This window comes from Dioscorea cayenensis, chromosome 4, assembly GCF_009730915.1.
Source record: "Dioscorea cayenensis subsp. rotundata cultivar TDr96_F1 chromosome 4, TDr96_F1_v2_PseudoChromosome.rev07_lg8_w22 25.fasta, whole genome shotgun sequence".
Lineage (NCBI taxonomy): Eukaryota > Viridiplantae > Streptophyta > Magnoliopsida > Dioscoreales > Dioscoreaceae > Dioscorea > Dioscorea cayenensis.
In genome coordinates, this window is record NC_052474.1 from 1675697 (window position 1) to 1701454 (window position 25758).

A 25758-nucleotide genomic window follows, 5' to 3' on the forward strand; every position below is an offset into this window, starting at 1 on the left:
TAAAAATAAAAATCATATAAGTGGCAAATTGTAAAACTTCACCCAAGTGATGAGTGTCTCATAGCAAGAACCTTATATATATAGCTAATTCTAAAACTTCAACAAAACTAGAGGTAAATAAATAAATAAAAAAAATCTCATGGGATGAAGCCTTAGATCTATGCCATGACCACCGCATGATATCATGACCTCTCCATCACCACATCGGCAAGGAGAAAAGCCAAAACACATTTTAATTTCAAACAAAAAGAGGATATTTTGGGAGATCTCATCCCAATTAAATTCAATCTTCTTTTTTTTATATAAAAAAATATTCTCAAACCCTAAGATTAGACTAATTAAAATTCTCATACTTTTTTACAATAAAAACTAATTAAAAAATTAATCATCTATCAATCATCCATCAAAATAAACAAAAAAAATATATATATTTAAATAATATTACAAGAAAACAATGCAAACAATACTATAGAATAAAGAAAAATCGAGGTACTTACTTTTTCTCCAGACAATAACTTTACTTTTGATCTTTTACATTTTTAGGGTTTCTTTCTTATCTAAAAGATCTTGTATATATAAGCCGCTCAGGTAGGTTTTGGCACTCATAAAAAAATTCCCGTCTAATTTTTGATATTCTTGAAATCTAAAATATTACCGATTTTATTTTTTTCCTTAAATACCCTTTTTTTTAATTTCAAATTATCTTTCATAATTTTTGAATATATATATATATATATATATCTTAACTTAAAATAACGTTTTCAAATATGTCATAACAAACTGATGCAGTAAAAAATTATTGTGACTATAAGTAGAAATGTCATTATAAACGTAGGAACAAATAAAAGGATACTAACATTTATTACAACTATCGTTTAAAAGTCATTTTAATGGTTTACAGTAACACTTATCAAAAATGTTGTTTCAAAAATGTCACAATAAGCCTTTTTTGTTGTAGTGTTATGATGTAAATACTGAAAATTCTTTATCATGACATACATGACACACTGTTCACGTAGTTGGCAATTCCATCTCATTTGCTAACAGAGAATTTCCAATATTAAATCATCAAACAATAGAAAAAATTATCTTGGGTGATCAACTAGTGAAATAAAATTAAAGTTGAGTAGTCATTTTGATTCAAATTAAAGTTTAGACCCCAAAATGATAAAAGGATGTATAGAACACCTCTACAATACCCTATTGCAACGTGAGCAAAATTAGTGGTTGTCAAACCAATGCAATAGATCTTATACAACGGTTGTAAAGTCTTTTTGCAGCAGTTTATGACCGTTGCATAAGTGCAGTTATGTTGTGTGTGTATTGTTCTGCACATTTCATTACTTCTTTTGGTTAATTTTCATATCCTTCATATATTTCTTTTTTCTCACATTTTTTAATGAATTTATGAATTATCTATTTTTCTAAAAGAAATAAAAATAAAAAATTTGAAGGTATAATATGAAGAGTAATGATATCTAGGCCGAGTTAATATGCCGAATTGGTAGTTCGAATGATATGGGTGCCAAGTTGGTATCCATGTCAGTTTCCACGTCATTCTTTTTCTCTCTTTTTTTTATAAATAAAGTAAACTAATTTCTCTTTATTATCTAATAAACTGAAAACCCCCTCCCTAAACTCTAAATTATAAACCACAAGGGTTTGTGGTTTATTATTTAGGCGTTTAGGGTTTAGGATTTATGGTTTATGTTTTTTGAATATTGGGTTAAATATTTTATAATATTTGGGTTTAAAATTTTAGGGTATTAAGGTTTAGAGTTTAGGATAAATGTTTAAACTTTAAAAATTATAAAACAAGGGTTAAGATTATAAAAAAAAAATTAAATCTTTTGTAATAAAGATATAGATAAAAAATGGCGTGGATGTTGACATGGATACCAACTTGGCATCCACGTTATTCGGACTACTAATTCGGCTTAAATAACATTACTCTAATATGAAACACATCTTGTTGTCAACATATATATAATTTTTCCTCACAAAAATTTTGAGTTTTTAGAACCTCATGCTGCGGAATCTAGTGGGGCTCCGATGTCCGAGGAGGTGTAGGCCCAAAGCATGGGCTAGGGTTTTTTTTGTTGTGTGGGGGTTTTCTTTTTCTCGTTTGTTCGAGTTACATCGTATCTAATGGTATAGTAGTATCTCTCTTTTTATGTCATCCACTCTTATTTAGTAAAAAGGTTGTTATACTTTTTAAATGGAAATGGTTTATCTATAAATTTTTATCTTAATTTTTGATAGGGCATAAACGTTTTTTTAAAAAAAAAGGGGGGTAAGAAAAGGAAGCATCAATAAGATAATTCACCAAGATTACTCCTAATTACATGACTCATTGGTCCTCCTCTTTTCTCTTCTTGTATGCATGGTCAAGTGACTGGTGCAAAGATAAATATAACGGTCATTAAACACCCAATCATCTTTTAAATAAGATCTCTAAGTTTGTATTTTATTATTATATATATTATTAGTTTTAAAAAGAAAACCTTAAAAATTCTTCGTTCACAAACCAACAACTTATGTTTGAAATCTATTATAAACAGAAAATGAGGGGGAAAAAAGAAGTTATCAATTCCCACAATGATTATGGAAAAATGAAAAAGAAAAAGAAAAAGAAAAAGAAAAAGGAAAAGGAAACTAGAGAAACACCCAAGGACAACACATATATTACTCAAACACGAATAAATGATTTCATCCCAAATCATGATTACATAATTTACATTTACGTCATCTTCAATGATTCTCATTAACTAACAAAGATGTATAAGCAAAGCTCAATTTTTTTTTTGTTTTTGTTTTTGTTTTTGTTTTTATTTTATTTATTTATTTATTTTGAGAGTGTCAACAAGTAATTAATGGAATTCTTAATTTTTGAGAGAGAAAGGAATAAAATACTTTTTCTTTTATTGTTGGGTGGTAAAGCAAAATTTGGTTTTTTTACAAAATAAATAAATATTGTTTTATTAAAAAATCGTTAAGGGACAAATAAACACCATGATGTATGGTGATCTACACATGAGGTTATAAAAGTTTTACAAAATGCAAGCCAAGAAGATTTTAAAAAAACCAGATAATAAAATTTCCTCTACCATTCAACAATCATTAACAAATATATTATTAATTTTTTGTAAAGCCCTATATATGTATATATTGTTAATTTAAATATATAAATAAATAATATTATTAATTTTAAAGCCTTATATATATATATATGTATATATTGTTAATTTAAATATATAATTAAATAATATTATTATTTTTAAAGCCCTATATATATCTGTATATATTGTTAATTTAAATCTGTCATATGGAAAAGAAGTAAAAATGGTACAATTAAATAAAAATCCTCTGCACATCGTGCTAAGAAATAAAAATAAATAAATAAAAATGATCAACTAAAGCACCCAATGACACTTTACATATTGGTCGATTCCCTTCATCTTAATTAATGTGCTACATTTATCAATTTGTTTTTTTAAAAAAAATCTCAATATACACATACAACATTAAACATCTACAGGAAAAGAGTAAAGGAAAAAAAAAAAACAAGACTCGCTTTGCTTTACTTTTTCTTTATATACATATATATAAATTAAAATATCGATACTTTTGAACTCACGCATAGCATTGTGTAGGATCACAAACCAAAGAAGATCAATGGATCGCGGACGAGGTGCCACCCCCACCCCCACCACGTCCGATGAGGAAGCCACACAATCCAATCATAAAAAAAAATCTGACACTGAGAGAATTCATAGATATAGACAATGCAATCCTAAGTGAAGACTTACCATTCCTTAAAAACTATGTGAATGGCACAGAGACCAGTGATGTCCCCTCAGGTAAACCTCTCTGGGGACCCACTCCTTAATGTAATGATAGCCTATGGCAGCAAGACTGAGCTGTTGCTCGACCTGATCAAGACGATGACGGCCGAGAGCTTGGAGGCGGAAAACATGTTTGGCGACACGGCGCTTCACGTTGCAGCGGCCAACAATAGATTGGCGGTGGCCACTGCCCTCATTAAGAAAAATCCCCCTCTCATTGAGTGGAGAAACAAGAAACTTGAGACACCACTCCTGAAGGCCGCTCTTTCTGGTAGTGTCGCTACTTTCCGCAAGCTGGTAAAATGTGACAGCAACATCTTCTGCAGAACTATATCCGGGGAAAATGTTCTTCACTATGCCATACTGGGCAATAATCCAGGTATATAAATCTATTTCTTTCACGCAACTTCATTCAAATTTGTTTTGATACTATATATTATTCTATTTCTTCTATTTAATGAACATTGATATGAATTGATAATAAAAATTCCTTTTGTTGTAGAACTCGCCTTAGAGATAGCACAAGAATTTGAACATTATCCACAATTGAAATATGCTAGGAATTCACAGGCATTGACCCCTTTACAACTTTTGGTCACTATTCCACAAGCATTTCGAAACAGTTTGGAGTTAGGACCGGCAGAATCATTTATTTATACATGTAAGCAGTTTCTTCTCATCTTTCTTCTTGTGCATATATGAGATTTATTTTATTTTACTGCCATGCTATGTTTTTTTTTTATTTAATTTTGATTTAACGTTTACCTTATCAATATTTAACAAAATTTCCTCCCATCATTTATTTCTTGTAAATAACCCCCTCATTCTCTATCTATCATTAAAATAACTATTCTAATAATATTCTTTATTTTTATTAATTTCTAAGTTATAATTTCAAATTATCTTTTCAAAAAATATATTAAATACTCGAACCAACCTTATATTACTAATAATTGCAAACTAACAAAATATTATAAAATCTTAAAAAACTATATAAAATGAGAAATATTTTCAGAGAATGTAAAAAATAAAGAAGTTATTTGTAATTAACCTGAATAATAATTAAGTAGGTGCCAAAGCATTAGAAAGTCGAGATTTGTGCTACATACAAAATTCCCTATATTTTTTAACCTTTATATTTACTTTTCATTTCTTTTATTTTTAACTCAATATATCTCATTGTTAACTATATATATATATATATATATATATTTGTGGTGGTCAATTTCAGTTATTCAATTAAATAGCCATGATGGCGAATCCAAGGAAACTGAAAGAAATAGAGATGAGGAGCTTGGCGAATCCATATTAAAGAACTATTGGGTAAATTAATGAAGTTTTCATACTCTATCTATTTTTATTTTTATTTTAAATTTTATTTTATATTTTAGAATACTTTAATTTCTATATTATTTTTTTCATGTTTTTTCTCATTTTTATGAATACATTGTGAAGGTCGAGAGTAATGCAGAAAGGGATAAACTTTTAAAAAAATCTGTTGCAATGTCTAGTAAAAAGTTTATGCAGAAATATCAACTAACATGGTTCTTATTCTATGTAGCCGGCCTTATCGGTAATTCTATATCTTCTTTTCTTTTTCTCAAATTCCATGTATATATTATGATTCTCAAGTTTTGATTGATCTCTATTTTTTATGCAAGGTAATTACCTGGGTGCCTCTCACATGCGGTTCTTTATTATTTCCGTTTTAAAAAAAAGTGAGTCTCAAACAAAACAATTATGCACATAATAATTAAATTCATATATAATCTTCGTATTATTTATTTAGTCTTTTATCATAAAATATGCATCATGATTTTAGTTTATTTTAAATTTTGTTCAATGTAATTCATATTGGTGATGTAGCAAATAATATGATTTATTATGATTTTTTCATCAACGACCTCTTAGTTTATTCTCACCTGGTCTTCTACATGGGGTATTCGTATACTGCTGAGGAGATGGGTTCCAACCTCAGCTCAAGTAGGGTGAGAGCCCATGTGTATTAAAATTAACTCTACATTTGTCGCATCCCCTGCATAGCCCTGACGAGATATGATCTATTTATAATTTTTATTTTATCAATGATCTCTTGAGTTTATTGGCATCTAATCCTCATGTGGATGTAATATTCATGTCTATCGCTTAGGGAGTTGAGTTCCAATCTCAACTCATGTAGGGTGAAATCATATGTGTATTAAGGAATTAACTCTACAATATTTGTGTACATTTCTGTCATGACATGTCTATATTTTGTTAAAAAAATTTTTTTGCTAGCTAAGAGCTTTTATTCCCACTGTCTAGTTAATATTAATTAATTATGTAGCGTTCATTAAGAAATTTTATGACAACTAACAAGTTACAAGGCGAAGAATATAGTTTTTTTTTTACAACTTATATATGCATCTTAATTTGATTGTGAAAATGTTTTCTTCGTAAAAGAAACAACCATGTAGATGTTAGTATGTGCAGATACCTAGGCTAGGCAATTATACATATAGAAAGCCTTAAAAAATTATATAATTTTTAATTTAAGATAGCATTTGGTTGAGGGTAATATTAAATTAACCTAAGGTATGAACTAGTTAATCTTATATTACTTCATTTGATTGTTTAGGGTGGGAATATCATATTATAAAACTATGATTACTTGGTTAATATTACCAGAAATTTAATTACTATTTAAAAAGATCAGAATCTCCTATTTATGAAGTTATGTGATTATTTTTTCATATTATACCCTCAAAATCAATATGATTCATAAAATACTAATTTTAAAAAAATTTAAAAATAAAAAATTTCAACTAGTTTGTTGGAGATAAAAAAAAAAACATATATCTATTTTTTAAATATTAAATAATTAAATTGGAGGAAAGATTTTATATTTATTTAAAGTAATTAAGTTTGATTTAATTATTATTTAAAAATAATAATTATTGAAAATTTATATATTAATAAAATTTAAATATTTAAATATTTATATTATTTTTTAAAATAATAAAAAATTATTAAACAAATTTCATATTTTTAAACCCCCTAGATAAGGCATGTAATTAGTTCAAACTTCTGCATTAAAGCGCGTGTGTATATATATTATATATTATCAGAATGATAGTTGGGTATACCACATGAATAAGACATGAGGAAAATAAAATAAAATTTAAATTACAGAGCTAAACCCAATTTTAAAATTTTTTTTTAAATTATATACAGAAGAGTTTTGAATGTCTTCAAATCTTCAATTAACTACTTTGAAATTGGGCATGCAGTGTTCAAAAGGGTAGAGGAGCTTGAGATACTAAAGAAAAATCATATACAAACCATGAAGCTTCTTGAATACCTTGCAAAAGATGGGATGTACTGGGATTTATTCAGTATGGGATCTTCCAAGCAGGGGACGGTGAGTGACGATGATGATTATGATGATGATGATGATGATGATGATGTCCGGGAGAAAAAAAGTTTTTTTAATTAAAGAACTTCTGAAAGTAACTGAGAGTGTAGTAGAGAAACGTATTAGAGAACCAACAAGATGGTCTGAATCACTTCACAAAGTGATTAAAGAACTTCTGGAGCTAACCGATAGCCTAGCAAAGGAACCAATAAGAGCAGCGACAAGATGGACCGATTCACCTCTCATAGTAGGTGCCAAGATGGGGCTACATGATTTTGTAGAACAAATTTTGAAGGTGCGTGTATAGATATATATATATATATCATTTCAAGTACTTCTCTTGGTTTTCATAGTTTTCATGTTAATTCATTTTTTTCACACATTTTTAAAGGCATTTATGAATCATCTATTTATCTAAAAGAATTTAATAATAATAATAATAATAAATAAATAAATAAATAAACAAATAAATAAAATCTTGAAGGTACCTTTTGCTTTCAAAGTTTGTACCCGTTTTTTTAATAATAAAATTGTGATTTATTTATTTTTATTTTTTTAAAAAAAATCTTGAAGGTACATCCACAATCAGCTCGGCTCAAAGACTCAGAAGGGAGAAATGTCCTACAAGTTGCGATTAAACACGGGCATGTGAAGATTGTGAAGCTTATAGCTGGGATGATATCAGGACCTAATCCGACGTTGCCATCTTGGTTGCTGTGGGACATTGAAGATGACGCTATGAAAAACACTATCCTGCATTATGCTGCTGAAACAACCATCAAAAGAGAAGGGTTTGCACTGCAGATGCAGCACGAGATCAAATGGTTCGAGGTTAGATCGAGACATATATAGATTTATATATTTATATATTAACGTATATTTATTCCCATAATATATATTATAAGATTTTTTTGTTATTGTATGTAAACAGATGGTGAAGAAACTGCTCCCAAAGATTTGGTGAACACCAGAAACTCAAAAGAGGAGACTGCTCAAGAGCTGTTCAACGAGAATCATGCAGAGATGGTGAAGAGTGGAAGGAATCAGCTGATGGAAATAGGGAAGACATGCTCAGGTCTCCTGGCAGCAGTGGTGTTCGCCACTAGCTTCCAGCATTCCGGAAGCAAAGACTCGGACAGTATAACAGGACCTTCTAACAATAACGTGACTAACAGTAGTGAAGGGAACCATTTCCAGGATGAGTCAGTGGGGGTTCATAGTGTTCAGTCATGTGTATGTGATTGGGTTGTCATGTGCGACGTGTTCTCTTTTGCTTTTCTTGTCATTGTTGATTTCCATCTATAGTTTGGAATCCTTCAGGAGAGCTCTTCCGACCAAGTTCATCCTGGCGATTGTGTCCTTCTTGCTGGCCTTGGCGGCACTTCTGGTGGCCTTCATATGCAACGTATACCTTAGTATTTACGGAGGGGGGACACCAAAGGCTAAGGACTTGCTACCACTCATCCTTGAGCTGACCGGCTTCCCATTCCTGTGCGTCGTTGCTTGGTTCTTAGGTGGCTTTGGCATTCCTTTTTCGAATGTCATTTTAAATAAATTCCGTCGATAAGTGCCGCCATACATGTACGGTTGTTTTGTGTTAAGTTTGTGTTGAACAGTGTTTTTTTTTCTTTTTCTTTTATTGCTAGTGTGGTCCCACCCTTTATATTTTTATATATTTTTTCTAATAATTTCAAAATAAGTTTATTATTTCACCCATCATACTCTTATCTTTAATAACTGTGGATCCCGTAACCGCCTATCATTATCTAATTTTTTTTCGCATCCCACAATCACATGACTTTAAAAAAAAAAAACTTGAGACTTGATCTCTATGGACATTGTAGGTTGGAAATATATACTTGAATTAAATGGTGACATGTTAGCTCTGCTTATTAATCAATAAATCGTTGATACCTTGCATTAAGAAAGGTATATTCTGTCAAATCTTTGTAGTAAGACATAGTTGGCAAGGCATTAGAGAAAATCTTTCTTTTGCTCGAGTTCCTCTGCAAACTTTAAATTTTTGGTAAGCCTAATTATTACTCCTTAATATTAAGACCTATCGAAGAATTCAATATGACATAAGAATTTAAAAATTTAGCATATACCAAGTAAATAAACCATGTACAAATATTGTATATACTTTTCGACTCTTGATAAATTATCATTTTAATTTGTTCACTTATTTTTTTATAATTGCATTTTCATTATTTATTCAGTTAGTTTGTAATTTAATATTTATTGAATTTTTTTATATATTTTTATTTATTTCTCATTTCTTTCACAAATTCTTTAGTTTATTGAATTTCTCAATAATTATATTTTTTTAAATTATTTAAATTATTCATTTATTTGGATATTGTATAAATTATCATTGAAGTTTGGATTTAAATAACTGGTTTATTTTGATATTATAAAAATAGGATCATACAACTGTTAAAGTTTTGCTTGGCAAATTATTTTTCTTCCACATGGGATCCACACACAAGCTGTGACATACCATTAGGCTATTCAATAGTTAACAGAAGACTGCTTTAATTTGGATTCTGTTTTTTTTTTCTTTTTTATTTTTTTTTTCACTTTTTCTTTCTTTGGATTGTATCAATGAATTAAGTATGGATTGTATATAATAACATTTGGGTTTTGATAGCTCATATATTTTTTAAGTGGAAATTGCCAAAAAAAACCCCTAAGTTTATAATATTTCTAAAAACACCCCATTAATTTGGAAATCCCTTAAAACCCCTTCTTTTTAAATACAATGAATTTGAAACCCCCCAAGCATGTAATGGAGTTAGTTTTGAATTTTTTGGACAAAATTATCCCTTACATGGGAAGTTGTGGCAAGTGAGACATGGTTTGACCATAACGCCCTTTGCTGCAATAATTTTTCCTCTTTAAGAGGAAGCAGTTTTTTTTCTTGGTTAATCCCAGAGAACACCATTATTGGTACTGGTTTCATTTTTCTCTCTTCATCTCTTCAGCTTTTCTTTTTTCAAAGTTGTCGTTGCCTAGACATCTTCTGTAAGATTGGACCACTGCCTCGAAGGAGAACTCCCGCTCAACTCTTGACATTTTATTAGTTTGCGATCCAGAGGTATTGAGGCGGTGGATGTCGATTGAAGATGTTGTGCTGATTTCATTTTTGTTTTGATATTCCGTGGGTTTCTTTTTGGTTTTGATTTGTAAAGTATTCTATTAGAAAGAAATTTTTCGGTTTTTATGGTGTGATTATTGGATGGTCTTCGTAGTTTGTAGGGAGATTTTTTTCGGCTAGGGGTTTTGTTTTGTTTTTCATTTTGAGTGCGTATACGCGATCAAAAGCGATAATGCTGTGTTGAAGGAGATTTTTCGATTGTTTTGCAATCTCATTGTGATGTGCGACTCGATCCACATTTGCCTAGGACGACCAGGTTTAATTTTGAATGTAAATATTGTTGTTTCTTTTTAACTATCGATTATCCTGTTTAAGTTTCAATTTTTCTGTTTAAGTTTCAGTGTTGATGTTTAAATATCAATGTTTCTGTTTAACTACCTATGTTTCTGTTAAAATATCATCGTTTCATTTTAAATTTGAGTTTATTTATGGAGATGATTTTCATAAATAATGAGCAAAATGTACAATAATATGTGATAGTTTGTGGCAAACATGTGTAACGAATATAAGTTGTCCTCTATGCTTAGTTAGCGGCCGTTTTCAGCAGATCTATGATTTTTGTCCACGCAGCGTGGTAATGAAGTGAGTTTTTTAAATGGTTAGCACCTACAAAACGTTGTCCGACATGCAATAACAAAACTTTAAATTGATCTAACGAGTAAGAAAGGCCTACTAAAAGCTGTCGGGGATGGCCACGAGGTGGAACATATCGCTCGTGAGAATCCAAATGCCTACTAAAAATCATTTACTGCTTTAAATAGAAGCTGGATAAATTTAAACGTAGACATAATATTTTTAAACAAAAACTTGATAAATTTAAACGAAACATTTCTGTTTAAAATAAAAATCAGATAATTTTTAAATGGGAACAGTGGGATATGACAAGGATAGTGAGAAAAAAACATAAGTTTTAAGCTGAAAGCTGTGATAATTAATCAATAATTAACTTGTATAACTATGTTTTACGTTTAAATATCATCGTTTCATTTTAAATTTGCATTTATTTATGAAAATGATTTTCATAAATAACGAGCAAAATGTACAATAATATGCGATAGTTTGTGTCAAACATATGTAGCGAATATAAGTTGTCCTTTATGCTTAGTTGGCGATAGTTTTTTTGCAAGATCTACGATTTTGTCCACACTCGTAGTAGTGAAGTGAGTTTTTTAAATGGTTAGCGCCTACAAAACGTTGTCCGACATGCAATGACAAAACTTTAAATTGATCTAACGAGTAAGGAAGGCCTACTAAACCGTCAAAATGGCCCTGAGGTGGAACGGATATGCTCGTAGAATCCAAATCCCTACTAGAATCATTTCTATTAAACAGAAACTGGACAAATTTAAACATAGACATAATATTTTAAATAAAAACTTGATAAATTTAAACAGAAATATTTTTGTTTAAACAAAAAACCAAAAAAAATGTAAAAATGTATGTAAAAAGGTTTAACATGATGTGATTGGACGGTTGTTTTCCCACAATTTTTAAGGGCAAGGATGGAATTTTCATAACATGGAACCAGTGCTAGTGACCTGTAGGGGGCAAAAAGGAAGTGAAGCAATAAAGGAAGGGTTGTCTGAGGTATTCAAAACTCACAGGGGCTGTTTGAGAAGTTTTGAAATTCTTGAGGGGTAAACAGTAATTTTCCCCTTATTCTTTATTTTAATATATATATATATATATATAAACATATCTAAAATAAAAAGGATTGTTTTATAATGGGGTGGTTAGACTAATAAAAAATTCCCAAATGATAAACAAGCTCAACAATGGCACATACTCAAAAGTAATCTCTCACTTGGTAATCATGATTAGCATCATCCTTATCCTTAACTCTCCTTCCTCATCACCGAATCCATCATCCAAATTTCAAATGCTTTTCTTCAACTTCAAACCATCATCAACCACATCATCATCATTATCATCACCAACAATACTTCGTCACAACCCATCACCTTCTCCCATAAACCACCCATACATGACATACACACATCCAAACATACACAAGCCTTGCATGAACAATATAATACATTAAGAAAAACTCTTATCAAGTAATGCAATCACTCCGGCAAACTCCACGATATCCTAACCTATCACTTTAAAGCCTCAAATTCATTTTTTCCCCCTTTTTCACTCTATTATTGGTAGGATAAACCCCTTCGGTTGACCTAACTTTTCTCCTTTTTTGTTTATTTTATTTTTTGCTGAAATTCGTTTTTAGTCCCTGACAATGAAAAGTCTTATAAAAAATTCTCTAACAAATCACCAATGGTCATATATATTTTCAAAAGGTCCCCGCTTAACTTACTTTTCGGGGCTTTTTGGTCTCCGAATTCAAACCCTCTTATTTGCTCATGAGCCCAAAAATCTCACATATAAGTCCTTGTGTTTTCAATTTGGGCTTTTTAAACAAAAATGACCCATCTTTTGCAACCCTTATGTAACTTTAATTATTATGAAGGTAAATTCCAACAGGTCGGGGTATTACACTCCTACCCCTTATGAAAAATTTTGTTATCAAAGTTTCCTTTAGCAAGCTTTGAATCGAAAACTATAGAAGTTCACTTAGTGGTTCCGATACCCTGCTCTCTTACTCAAAATTTGCTTAACAATAATTAAGAATATTTTTAAAGACAATCACATATATCTGCTGATTCCATGAAAACCATTCGCAGAAGTCTCGAGTTTTTGGGACCTCGTGTTGGGAATCCGGAGGGGGTTACAACATCTGAGGAGTCCCCAAGTCTGAGCACGGGCTAGGGTTCTCTATTGGAATAGTGGGGAGCTATGCTCCTCAGCTGGTTTGGGTTTGCTTTGTTTTGTATTACCACTTATGGTGGTTAATCTATCTTGCTGTACTATTTTATTTTTAATGAATGTGGTTTATCCACTTTTTCAAATATATATATATATATATATCTACTGATTACTTTAGTCAACCTGGTTTCTCATATATTGAGTTGTATACTTTTGACAACACGCTTTTGCTGCACTACTCTAATTTTCTGCTTTCATAACTCAAATAATAAAACAATCTTGTAAATTTTCCATAATCCAAAAGAAAAATAAATTCTTATTCACAAAGTAGAAATACATCATTCTGGAGATACACTGATGGAATATAAACATCTCAACCACATAAGAGATAGTACAAATATATTCTTCCACTATTCACAAGTCCTCAAACAACTGCTTAATTAACCTTAGCTCTGTCTACAGTGTTGGTGTAACATTTTTCGGTTCCATAGCTCAACTACCACATCATAGTGAAGTAGGGATGGCAATAATACCCATACCCGACCCAACCCGACCCGACCCGACCCGAGTTTGACGGGTAAAACCCGATTTAACGGGGTTTCGGGTCGGGTTCGGGTAAAACCCGACTTGTATGAAACGGGTGCGGGTGCGGGTATGAGAATTCTAATACCCGACCCGTACCCGAACCCGTACCCGACCCGAAATTAAAATTACTAAAATATTTATATAATATATATATGTATATATACATATATATATATATACTAATATGTTCTACAACTTAACAATTTAGGGGTTTTTATTTTTCCTCTTTGTTTGGTCTTGTAATTTTATAATAATTGTATTTTATTTTATTTTATAAAAAATTATAATTACTTTTAAGTTACTTTTTTTATAAAAATAATATATTTTTTATTAATTTTTTTAATATTGGGGCGGGGGCGGTATACCCGCGGGTACCCGATTACCCGTCGGGTGCGGGTGTGGGTTTGGGTTTTAAAACCCGTCGGGTTCGGGTTCGGGTTCGGGTATATTAGTGGGGTATCAGGTACCGGTACGGGTATGGTAATACCCGCACCCGACCCAACCCGTTGCCATCCCTATAGTGAAGGATTACATGGGCATCATCATATGCCGTTGTTAGGTCCTTAAATTTTAAGTTTGTCAAATCACAGCAAGATTAATAAATACAAATTAACTATAAAACCACAAAAACAAAATAGGTTTTAAGGTTGGTTGTAATGTTATATTAACAACAATAGCTGTAATAAAATTGAATACTAAGCTCTAAATCAAGCCTACAAATTAGTGAAGTTAAAACGAGAAAACTAATTGAGAATCTAATCACCTTTCCCGTCCCCTGAGACACAAGCAAACAAGTTTGGAAAAAGAAAGGACATGGACCCAAAGCACATTTCTTAGCAAAGAACTTGATGCGGTGTAAGGCTGTTGAATCTAAATTCTTACACATAAGCCTCTATGCCACTTCGCACATAGATCTCTTCATATTTTGAGTGAATAATATTGATATATAGTAATGCATTGATGAAAGTGCAGAACCAGCCTAATCAATTGTAATATTTTGCCACATTGGAGATAAGCAATAGAATATTTAAACACCTTCACCTCTTACCTATTTTGGTTCTAATTAAAATTAATTAAGTATTTCTCTATTAATTATTTATAGCTTTGGAATCAAAATAGCTTAAGTTGAAGAACTATGACAATAATTAAATGTAATTGATACACCACTGCATCTGTCTATTTGTTTGACACCCCCCTTATAGAGGGGTGCTAGCTTGTGGCCTTCATTAAAAAAATAATAATAAATAAATAATCAAATGGAATCCAGACTTTCTGTGCATTGTTTCCGGCACGTTGTTGGTTCCTGCCAACCGCATGAAAAGGCACTGCTTAAAGCGCCCAATAACGCTTCTCAGTCACCATATCAAAAACTTCATCTTAACTCATGATCTGCATTTACGCCACCTTCAAATCCTTTCACTGATATGCACTTGCAACAAAAGCAAAATTCTTCAACTTGATCTAAAAAAGAACTAATATATGATAAAATAAATAATACACCATTCGTTGCGTGTCCAATACTCTATTGCCCCTGCTTTTAATCAGACCAAGTTTCTAATTAATTTAGAATTTAAATATACACCATGCAAAAGCGAAAGAAAAATAAAAATGAATGGCTCTCTTTATTCATATCTGCATCTTCTTGGGTAATCCTTGTATTTTCTCTTCTTATATACATGTTCAAGTGATAGATATAAGAGAAATTTGACTGTCATTTAGACACCCAGTACTTTTTTTTTTAAATAATATGTCTATGTTTGTATTATTTTTGATTTATTATTAACTTTAAAAGAAATTTTTAAATTCTTAATTTTCAAAGCAGCAATCTAATTAGGTGTAAATTCATTATAAACAACAAATGAGAAAAAAAAACATAGTTAAGTTAAAGCAAAGAAAATCATATTCCAAAATGATTATGCGAAAAGTAAAAAGAAAAGAAAAAGAAAAAAAGAGAAAAAACACTTAAAAAAAGCACTCAATAACAACGTACATATTCCCCAACACAGGCAAACACAGAATTAACAATTTCAAATCATGCCTACATTTATGCCACCTTCAAAGCTTCTCATTAACTAACACAAATAAGCCAAGCAAAGCACAATATTTGGATAAATCAGGGATTTATTGATAGCACAATTTTTGTAAAGAAATATGGACCTGTAATTGACCGAACTATATAGAAGAAAAGGCAGCGAATACCAATTCTTTTTATTATTGAGCGCTATATAACATAATGTGATAATACTCAGATTGGTCACCTCTACTTTTCTATCTCTTTTTCGTCCCTCTACTTCGAAAATCGCCATCCGCTAATCCTCTCACTCGAAAATGATCCCATTCTAGTCCCTCTACTCTTAATCTTTCTATCTGGTCATCCCTACTTTTGAAAATACATGCCCAATAATTGCTCATTTTTGAGAGAAAAAGACTAAAGTAGAATCCATTTTCAGTAAGGAGAGCATTCTTGAACATTCTCAGAGAGAGGGTCCAGGGAAGAGTAGATAGTGAGAGACTAATTCGGTAGATTATACCTTCTTTTTATCCCTATATGTGTATATATTATTAATTTAAATCTTTTATATATGCAACTATGTAAATAAAATAGTACAATATTGTGTAAACAACTATGTAAATAAAATAGTACAATAATATTGTGTAATTTTTTTTTTTTAAAAAAAAAAGAACCAACCAAAGCCCCTCAACTAATGCGCTGCAATTGCACCATCAACACACAGCTAAGAAAAAATTCTTCAACTTTTTAAAAACATCTTAGTACGCCAAGAATTTAAACGACATGTACACTAAAAGAGTTTAGAAAAAAGATTAGAGAGAGAGAGAGAGAGCCCACCTTTTTCTTTTTCTCTTCTGATACTTAACTATCATTTGTGATCTAAGTGATATATCAACACAAAAACCTTACTTTTTTCTTTATATATATACATACATATATAAAAAATCCCTATACACTTGAACTCTGTGTAAGATCACAAACCAAATTAAGAAGATCAATGGACCCCGGCACCAGCTCCAATAATGAGGCAGCTACAAAATCCGAGCAGGAAATACGGCTGACATTGAGAGAATTCATAGAAATAGACAATGCAATCCGAAGAGGTGACTTCACATTCCTACAAAAATTTATGAAGGGTAGTGACAAAAAGGATGATGATGTCCCGCGGGTAAATCTCTCCAAAGACCCACTCCTCAATGTAATCATATCCTATGGGAAGAAGACCGAGCTGTTAGCACTCCAACTCATCAAAATGATGCAGCCGGGGAACTTGATGGCCAAGAATGAAGTTGGGGACACGGCGCTTCACGTGGCAGCGGCCATGGATAGTTTGTCTGTGGCCACTGCGCTCATCGATAAAAATCCGATTCTGATAGAAGAGAGAAACAATAAACTTGAGACACCACTCTTGAAGGCCGCTCTTTTTGGTAGTGCAGCTACTTTCCACAAGCTCAAGCGGCAAAACCGTGACGGCGTCCATCACAGAACTCTCACTGGGGCCAGTGTTCTTCATTGTGCAATATTGGGCAATAATCCAGGTATCTGCATGCTTTTGCCACCCATGCCTTCATTCAACTTTGTTTTTGATAAATATATATACACACACTTGATAAGAATATATTAACATATAATTGAAGAGAAATAACCATGCCAAAAGATTCATAGCTTAGCGGCATTGGCTATAATGTGAAAGATAAATGTAAGACATTTAAATATTTTCAAATTTGAGTCTCATTGAATATAGTAATAATAATGGTTCCCTATTTGTGAGTTCAGGTTTGCAACCGATACCATGTGTTTTCAGGTGAAGGTACAAAATATACATCTTCATCAGTGAGTTGAATAGGGAAAATTAAAGCTACACTTAACCATTTTGTGTCATGGCCTCAAATTCTTGTTTGTGTGATTCATATAAAAAATATTTATTTTGATACTTTTAACTAGTATATATATATAATCATCACTCTCTACGGACGTCTGTAGATGATAAAAAAATAAAAATGAGGGATGACGACCATCCAACAAACCTTTGGGGGCGTAAGCAAATTATTTAAAATCTACAGACGTCTTTAGATGATGCGTCCTTGTGTATTAATTCTTATATTTAATAAATATTTTTATGCATTAATAATGACTTTTTTTTTATTTGTAGACCTCGCTCTGGAAATAGCACAAGAATTTGGATTTTTGATTTATACTAGAAATTTGAAAGCACTGACCCCGTTACAACTCATAGTCACCATTCCACAAGTGTTTCGAAGCAGTTTGGAGTTGGGGCCGGCGGAATCATTTCTTTACACATGTGAGTACGCTCTTGATGTATATATATATATATAATTAATTTCTTTTAGTTGTGATTTAATGTTTATCATGATAACATTTAGCAAAAAGTTCTTTACATATAATTTATTTGTTGCAAATGACGCCCTCATTCTCCAACTATCATTCAAATAAATCGTATGATAATATTCTTTAACTTTATTAATTTATAAATTATATTTCAAATTATCATTTTCAAAAAAATAAATAAATAATTATACTCGATCCATCATGCTATATATATATATATATATTATTATTATTATTAATTACGAACTAAGAACATATTATAAATTTAAAAAAAATATAATGAGAAAAGTATATCTGAAGAATGTTAAGAAATTTATCCACTTTTATTAAAAAAAAAAAAAAATGTTAAGAAAAGTTACTTGTAATGAAACTGAATAATACAAGTGTTTTTATTAAATACTATTTAAGTACGTATGAGATCATTGCTACGCGCAAAATTCCCGATATATATATATATATATATATTTATATATATATATACCTTTATATATTACTTTTTTTTCTCTATTTTTTTTTATGTAAAGTGCTATTTTGAATCAATAATTATCATATATATATATATATATCATTTTCAGTCATTCCATTGGATAGCCATGATGAATCCAACCAACGTGAAAAAAATATAGATGACGAGGAGCTTGGCAAGTCCATCTCGCACCATTATTGGGTAAATTAATGAAGTTTTGATACTCATGTCTTTACTTTTATTTTAAATTTTATTTCATATTTTAAAATATTTTATTTTTAAAATTTAATTTCATTTTCATGAATAAATTGTGAAGGTTGAGAGTAATGCTAAAAGCGACAAACTTTTTGAAGCATCAGAGGCAATGTCCAAAAGAAAATTTGTGAAAAAATATCAACTAATATGGTACTTTTTCTATGTAGCGAAGCTTGTTGGTAATTCCTTAACCAAGCTTAATTATTCATAGTTCATTCTTTTATTTTTTTTTTCTTAAATTCTATGTATATAAATTATGATTTTTAATACTAAAAGATCTTTATTTTGTTGGAAGGGCTCTACCTGGATGCTTCTCGAGTGCGGCTCTTTATTATTTTCATTTTGAAAAAATGTAAGTTTGAATCTTCTAAACATAAAAATTAAATTCATATCTAATCTATGAATTACTTATTTATTTTTTTATCATAAAATATATTTGTCATGGTTTTAGTTTATTTAATTTTTTTTTTTAATAAAGTAGATAAACCACAAGTTTATTTAAAATTTTGTTCAATGTCATTTGTGATGTTGATGTGGCGAACCATATTTTCTTAACTAATAAGCGAACTATATTATCTACTTATTGGTATAATAAGGATTTATTATTTTGTCCTTGCATAAAAAGGCTAAAGGCTTTTATTCCACTGTCTTATATAGTTATATATAATTGGTGAGGATATCAGTTTTATTTTATTGTTTCCTTGTTCGGTTATTTTCTGTTTGTACTTAGTACTCTCTGCTCCTTTTTTTCTTAATAAATTCGTGATTTATCCTCTTTATTTAAAATATATATATATATATATATATAATTATGTGGTGTCATTGATAAATTTTTTTTAAATATATTGAAAAACATTTTTTTATATGACAACATGCAAGGATTTTTAAAGGAAGATTAACAGTTTTTTTTTTCCTTCTGAAATTTATAATTTTTTTTTAATGGGCCAACTAGCATATGCATCTTTCGTTGAGAAAATGGTTTTTTTATTCTTTTAAAAAAATCCATGTAGATGTTAGCATGCGGGGTAACTTGGGCCAGGCCATTACATATATATATATATATATATATATGGGTCTTTAGTTTGAATTTCAGTTTCCTTCTCTCGGATCACTCTGACTTGCAACGCTCTATAACTTTATTATTTTTAATAAATTCGTTAATTATATATATAACTGTTTCTAATGTCCTTGATTAGCTACTTTGAAATTGGGCAGTGTTCAACAGTGTAGAGGAACTTGAAATATTAAAGACAAACCATGTACAAACCATGAAGCTTATTGCATACCTTGCAAGAGATCCGGAGTACTGGGATTTCATCAATAAAGGAACGTTCAAGAAAAAGCAAACTGACATGAAGCCTGAAAATATGATTTTTAAGAGAAAAATTGGTGACGATGATGAAATTGATAAGGACTTTGATGATGAGGAGGACTTTGATGACTTTGATGATGATGATGATGATGATGACGATGATGAAGAGGAAGAAGAAGAAGAAGAAGAACAGCAAAAAATTGACAACCAAAATACTCCATTGGATGGTTCAAATAAAAGAACTACTAGTAGTCTCCACACGCACAAGGAATTGGTTTCATCTGATAGTCTAAATGAAAGAACTACTAGTAGTCTCCCAAAGGAAAAGGATTTGATTTTAGAGCATGCAATGAATCTGATTTCTGAGCAAAAGAAATTGATTTCGGAGCAAAAGAATTTGATAATAGAGCAAAATAATTCGATAATAGAGCAAAATAATTCGATTAAAGAATTCACGAAGCAAATCAAAAGTAGCTTGCCAGAACCCGCAAAGAGGCAACTGACAAGATGGGCTGAATCACCTCTCATAGTTGGTGCCAAGATGGGGCTATATGATTTTGTGGAACAAATTTTGAAGGTGTGTGTGTATATATATATATATATTGTTCTGCACATCTCAGTACTTCTTTTGGTTAATTTTCATAGCCTTCATATATATTTCATTTTCCTCACATTTTTAATGAATTTATGCATTATCTATTTTTCTAAAAGAAATAAAAACAAAATTTTTTGAAGGTATACCCGCAATCAGCTCAGTTCAAAGACCTGGAGGGGAAAAATGTCCTACAAGTTGCAATTAAACACGGTCAAGTGAAGATTGTGAAGATTATAGCTGAGATGATAAAAGGACCCAATCCGATGTTACCATCTTGGTTGTTGTCGGATGTTACAGACGACGAGATGAACAAAGATGACGAGATGAACAACACCATCCTGCATTATGCTGCTGTAACAACCATCAAAGACGAAGGGTTTGCACTACAGATGCAGCGAGAGATCATATGGTTCGAGGTTAGTTAGAGACATAGATATATATATATATATATAGCTTTATATATATTTACATATTATATTTATTCAGGTAATATTATAAGATTTCTGTTATTGTATGTACACAGACGGTGAAGAAGTTGGTCCCAAAGGATATGGTAAACAACAGAAATGCAGAAGAGAAAACAGCTCAAGAGCTGTTCAACGAGAACCATGCCGAGATGATGAAGAGTGGAAGGAATCAGCTGATGGACATAGGGAAGACATGCTCAGGTCTCCTTGCAGCAGTGGTGTTTGCCACTAGCTTCAACATTCCCGGTGGCAAAGACTCAGACAGTAGAACTGGACCGTCTAACAACAACATGACTAATAGTGCTAAAGGGAACCATTTCAATGATGAGACAGTGGGGTTCAAGGTGTTCAGTCATGCCTATGTGATGGGGTTGTCATTTGCGACTTGTTCTCTTCTTCTCTTCTTGTCATTGCTGACGTCAAACTATAGACCAGAAGCCTTCAGGAAAGCACTTCCGACCAAGTATATATTGGCAGTTGTGTCCTTCTTCTTTGCCTTGTTGACTCTTCTGGTGGCTTTCACATGCAACATATACCTTAGTATTTACGGAGGAGGGACACCTAAGGCTAAGGACTTACTACCACTTGTCCTTGAGCTCACTGGTTTCCCATTCTTGTGCGCCGTTGCTTTGTTCTTTGGTGGCTTTTAGCCTTCGATTTTTCGGATTTCATCCTGAGGATGCTCCACAGGTAAGTGCTGCTATTCATGCATGCACGTACGTACTCCATTGTTTTTGTGTTAAGTTTGTGATCATGATCGAGGACTGCTTGGATTTGGGATCATGCATGGTTTTAATTGTTTTTATATGTTTTTTTTATTCTCTTCTTTTCTTTGGATTTTATCAATGAATTGAGAGTGGATTATATATCAACATGTGGGTTTTTGATATTTACTAATTTATTTAATTTATTTCTTTTTAATATATATATATATATATATATATATATAATTTATAAACCTATCCAAAATTGAAAGTGAATAACAACTCTGGAAAAAACCAAGGCATAACATAATTGTTTTCTACCTTATTTGTATTTGATAGGTCTCGAGTTCGAAACCTCTCAAACACAATGAAAAAAAATAAAATAAAATAGTGCTTGTCACCAATTTATATATATATAAAAATAATTCGAGAATAACTTAAAAAATATATATAAAAAAAATCAAAGTAATATGATCCTCGTATTTTCACATTTTTATCTTTTTGGCCCCTTGAATTGACGAATCTGCCCTTTTGGTCCTTCCAGCTGATGAATTGGAGGCACCAAAAAAGATAAAAATGTGTAAATACGAGGACCAAAAGAGTAAATATGTCAATTAGAGGGAGCAAAAAGATATAAATGTGTAAATACGAGGACCAAAAGGGCTGATTTTATATTATAGGGACTAAAAGGATGGAAAACGCAAAATAAAGGGACTATTTTGATATTTACACCTTTTTATTTATTATATTTTGTACCCTCACTTATGGTGAGAGGACCTCCCACTTTGTATTATCGTTTATCTTTTCAATAAATCAGTGGTTTATTTATCTTTTTCAAAAAAAAAATTATATAACCAAGGCACTCAAGATTTTCCCATTTAATTTAGCGAGCAAAAAGAGAATATGGATCGATAGTGCCTCCGTGGCAGCTAGCCAATTGAATGCAAGAAGAGAGGATGGCTCCAACAATTTTTTTTTTTTTAATAACCCCTCCAACATTCATGATTGTGCTATCATGAGCAAAAAAAATTATAAAAAATAAATACACAATATATCAGAGAAAATCATGGGCAATTCGAGTTTTTCAATAAATATATGATTTATCTACTTCATTCAAAAAAAAATCATGGGCAAATAATTAATGTTTATAAAAAAGAAAGAAAAAAAATGAATGAATAAGAAGACAGCTCTCTTTTCTCTTCCCCGCTTCCACAACTTGCTTTTATGTAGAGTTGCAGATGGGCTCATTACCAGATCGGCAGTCTTGCAGGGCCCGAGCAGCCATGACGTGCTCGGGCCCGCCCGACCCGCTGTAATCATGCCCTGACGGCACAGCCCAATCACGATCGAGGGTCATCCCGACCATGGCACTGACCCAAGCCATTGGTCATCTGGTCATGCCCACCTTTTTATTTTAAATTATAAATTCTTTAAAAATATTGTAAAATTTGTAAAAATTATATAAAATACTTTAAAAATACTAAAAATTAAGGAAATTTTTAAGAAAAATCTAAATATCATAAAATATAAGTTTCTTGATTGTAAAAAATGTACAACACATAAAGACTATAGAAAAAATAATTAAAAATATGCAAAAAATTTAAATTTACATGAATACAAAAAAGACAATTTTTTAAAATTTAACATAATATTAGAAAATAAAATTACATTGAAAAAATAGAGATAAACTAAAAATAAATTACAAATAGATATAGGAAAAATGCCATTTATTTAAAAACTATGAAAACAACTTAGAAAATTACAAACTTCGAAACAATTAAGAAAATGACAAACTTCGAAAACAATTTAAAAAATTACAAACTTCAAACTTCATTTGATTAATCTATTTCTTCATCAACACGGGTTGAAGTTGAACGCTCGGATGGTGTAAGGCCCTCCTCAGATTCACTACCTTCTTCATGTATTTGTTGTTCTTAGTAACCTATCTTTCTCGCTTCTAACCAATCCTTCGACATATCGCACATTTACATCTGCTTTGGTTCATGCGGCCCTCTTATCATCAAGCACCCTTTTTCCCACACTAAAAGCAAGACTCACGCCATCCGTAGCATCGGTGGAGTTAGTAGATCACGCGCGCCATGGTGGCTAGCGACGGGATAGTTATGTTCTTGTTGTTTCCACTCACGAGAAAATATTAAAAGCTTTATTAATTTCTTCGTAGTAAGTTAAAAATCATTAAAATTATTATTTAAAAAGATTTAATTCATGCAAATAACTAGTGCTAGAAGAAGAAGAAGCACTTGTAGATTTTGGCGGGCCGTCTGGGCCGGCGCGCGAACGGTAACGTGTGGCGGGCAGTCGCTGGGCTGGCCCGCGTTCTCGAGCCAAGACGGGTCCGCATGGGCAGCGGCATGGCCTCGGCATGGGATCAGCGATGGCAGAGGCCTGCAACGCAGCCGAAAACCGTGTTGAGCCGTGCGGCTCGCGGCTTGCACCCTCTACTTTTATGTAACAACTATTCAAACCAAAAAACTTATATTATATTATATTATATATATATATATATATATATATAAAGCTTTATACATACGCTTGAACTCACGATCACCAACCAAGAAGACCAATGTGTGCCCCACAGCAGCAGAGGCATCCTCCAAAGAAGCCACACAATGGAATCAAGAAAAGATATGACAGTGAGAGAGAATTCATAAAAATAGACAATGCAATAAGTAACCGATCCAAAATTAGTCCAACATCGGCTATTTGAAAGAAATTTATAAATATATAAGTGGAGGGTTTTTTTTTTTATTAGGCTGATCTTTTGTTGCATTAAATATACGAAAAGATCCATGTACACCTGCAACAAGGATCATGATCCGTGTAATTGGAGGATTCAAAATGGCATACACAAGATACACAATTATTTGAGGACATTGGATCTAATTCCTAGAGAATGGAATGTGGTAGCTTAGTCTTGCAGCCCAAGGCCGAAGCTCACCGGAATTGTCGCTTTACCATCAAGGCCGGGATCTTTCCCGGTAACTTATGGAGATTTGCCTTGCTTTAAACTTTTCCTTTTAAGTTTTCTGTTTCAAGTTTTTGGTGTTTGTTGCTCTAGTTGTTTGTAGCTTTTTTTAACCAAATATATATATATATATAAAACAAAATTAATCCGTTCTATTGAAATTTTTTTTTTCAATAAATTTGTGATTATCCATTTTAAAATAAAATAAAATAAAATAATAATGCATGATGGGAATAATGTCAAGTTACATTTTGCAACATTATTAAAGGTAAGAACCATGTTGTTCAAAGGGATAATAAATAAATGTTATTTTTGAGAGTACATGAACGCTTAAAAAAAAACAATGTATCTTCTTGAGAAAGATAGAATTAATAATTTTTTTTTTCTATTTACGGGCTTTTAAAGAGAAAAAACATTGAAAACCACAATTCCAAGCAAAGAACTTGGTGCATCCCAAGGCTAGCTGTAGTTGTTGATTCTAAATTCACACACATCAGCAGCTTTATGCCACTGTGCATATATCTCTTCATATATAGATAGCAATGCATGGATGAAAATGGAGAAAATGGAGAACAAGCCACTTCTAGTGGGTTTGTATCTTGTTTGTGTCTGACCGCTTGGTTTGATGTTTGTGTCTGACCGCTTGATTTGGCTTGGTTTGACTGATGGTGTATCGTTCTTCCCTTTTCTAATGCATGTGGTTTATTCACTTTTCAAAATTGGAGAACAAGCCTGATTTATATATTATAATGGCCAACTTCACATTGCCAACATCTAGTTCTTCATTTACACTTCCCGAAAAACTCACATTGGAAAGCAATTAATACCGAAAGATAAAGAATGCAATCCGAAAAACTCACCTCAATTAT

At 31.5% G+C, this 25758-nt stretch overlaps 2 protein-coding genes across 2 annotated transcripts; both read left to right on the forward strand.

The window, feature by feature from the left end:
• The first annotated feature begins 3830 nt into the window (after positions 1 to 3830).
• Positions 3831 to 8203, forward strand: LOC120258166 (ankyrin repeat domain-containing protein 20B-like). The gene is made up of 6 exons (XM_039265518.1): positions 3831 to 4224; positions 4348 to 4506; positions 7115 to 7219; positions 7308 to 7534; positions 7813 to 8070; positions 8171 to 8203. The coding sequence occupies exons 1-6, from the start codon at positions 3831 to 3833 to the stop codon at positions 8201 to 8203; spliced, it is 1176 nt and encodes a 391-aa protein (XP_039121452.1).
• Positions 8204 to 16698: 8495 nt separating this feature from the next.
• Positions 16699 to 21849, forward strand: LOC120258170. The gene is made up of 8 exons (XM_039265524.1): positions 16699 to 17293; positions 17908 to 18057; positions 18680 to 18771; positions 18887 to 19004; positions 19121 to 19177; positions 20041 to 20714; positions 20873 to 21148; positions 21256 to 21849. The coding sequence occupies exons 1-8, from the start codon at positions 16753 to 16755 to the stop codon at positions 21847 to 21849; spliced, it is 2502 nt and encodes an 833-aa protein (XP_039121458.1). The 5' UTR covers positions 16699 to 16752.
• The last annotated feature ends 3909 nt before the right edge of the window (positions 21850 to 25758 follow it).

What these genes read in the sequence shown, in the direction of transcription:
- LOC120258166 (XM_039265518.1), top strand. Translation starts at nt 3,831, where the DNA reads ATGGCACAGAGACCAGTGATGTCCCCTCAGGTAAACCTCTCTGGGGAC. An exon ending in AGAATCATTTATTTATACAT is followed by an intron (nt 4,507 to 7,114) that starts GTAAGCAGTTTC and finishes TTGGGCATGCAG; the next exon opens with TGTTCAAAAGGGTAGAGGAG. An exon ending in GATGTACTGGGATTTATTCA is followed by an intron (nt 7,220 to 7,307) that starts GTATGGGATCTT and finishes GGAGAAAAAAAG; the next exon opens with TTTTTTTAATTAAAGAACTT.
- LOC120258170 (XM_039265524.1), top strand. Translation starts at nt 16,753, where the DNA reads ATGGACCCCGGCACCAGCTCCAATAATGAGGCAGCTACAAAATCCGAG. An exon ending in GGAATCATTTCTTTACACAT is followed by an intron (nt 18,058 to 18,679) that starts GTGAGTACGCTC and finishes TATCATTTTCAG; the next exon opens with TCATTCCATTGGATAGCCAT. An exon ending in TTGTGGAACAAATTTTGAAG is followed by an intron (nt 20,715 to 20,872) that starts GTGTGTGTGTAT and finishes AATTTTTTGAAG; the next exon opens with GTATACCCGCAATCAGCTCA.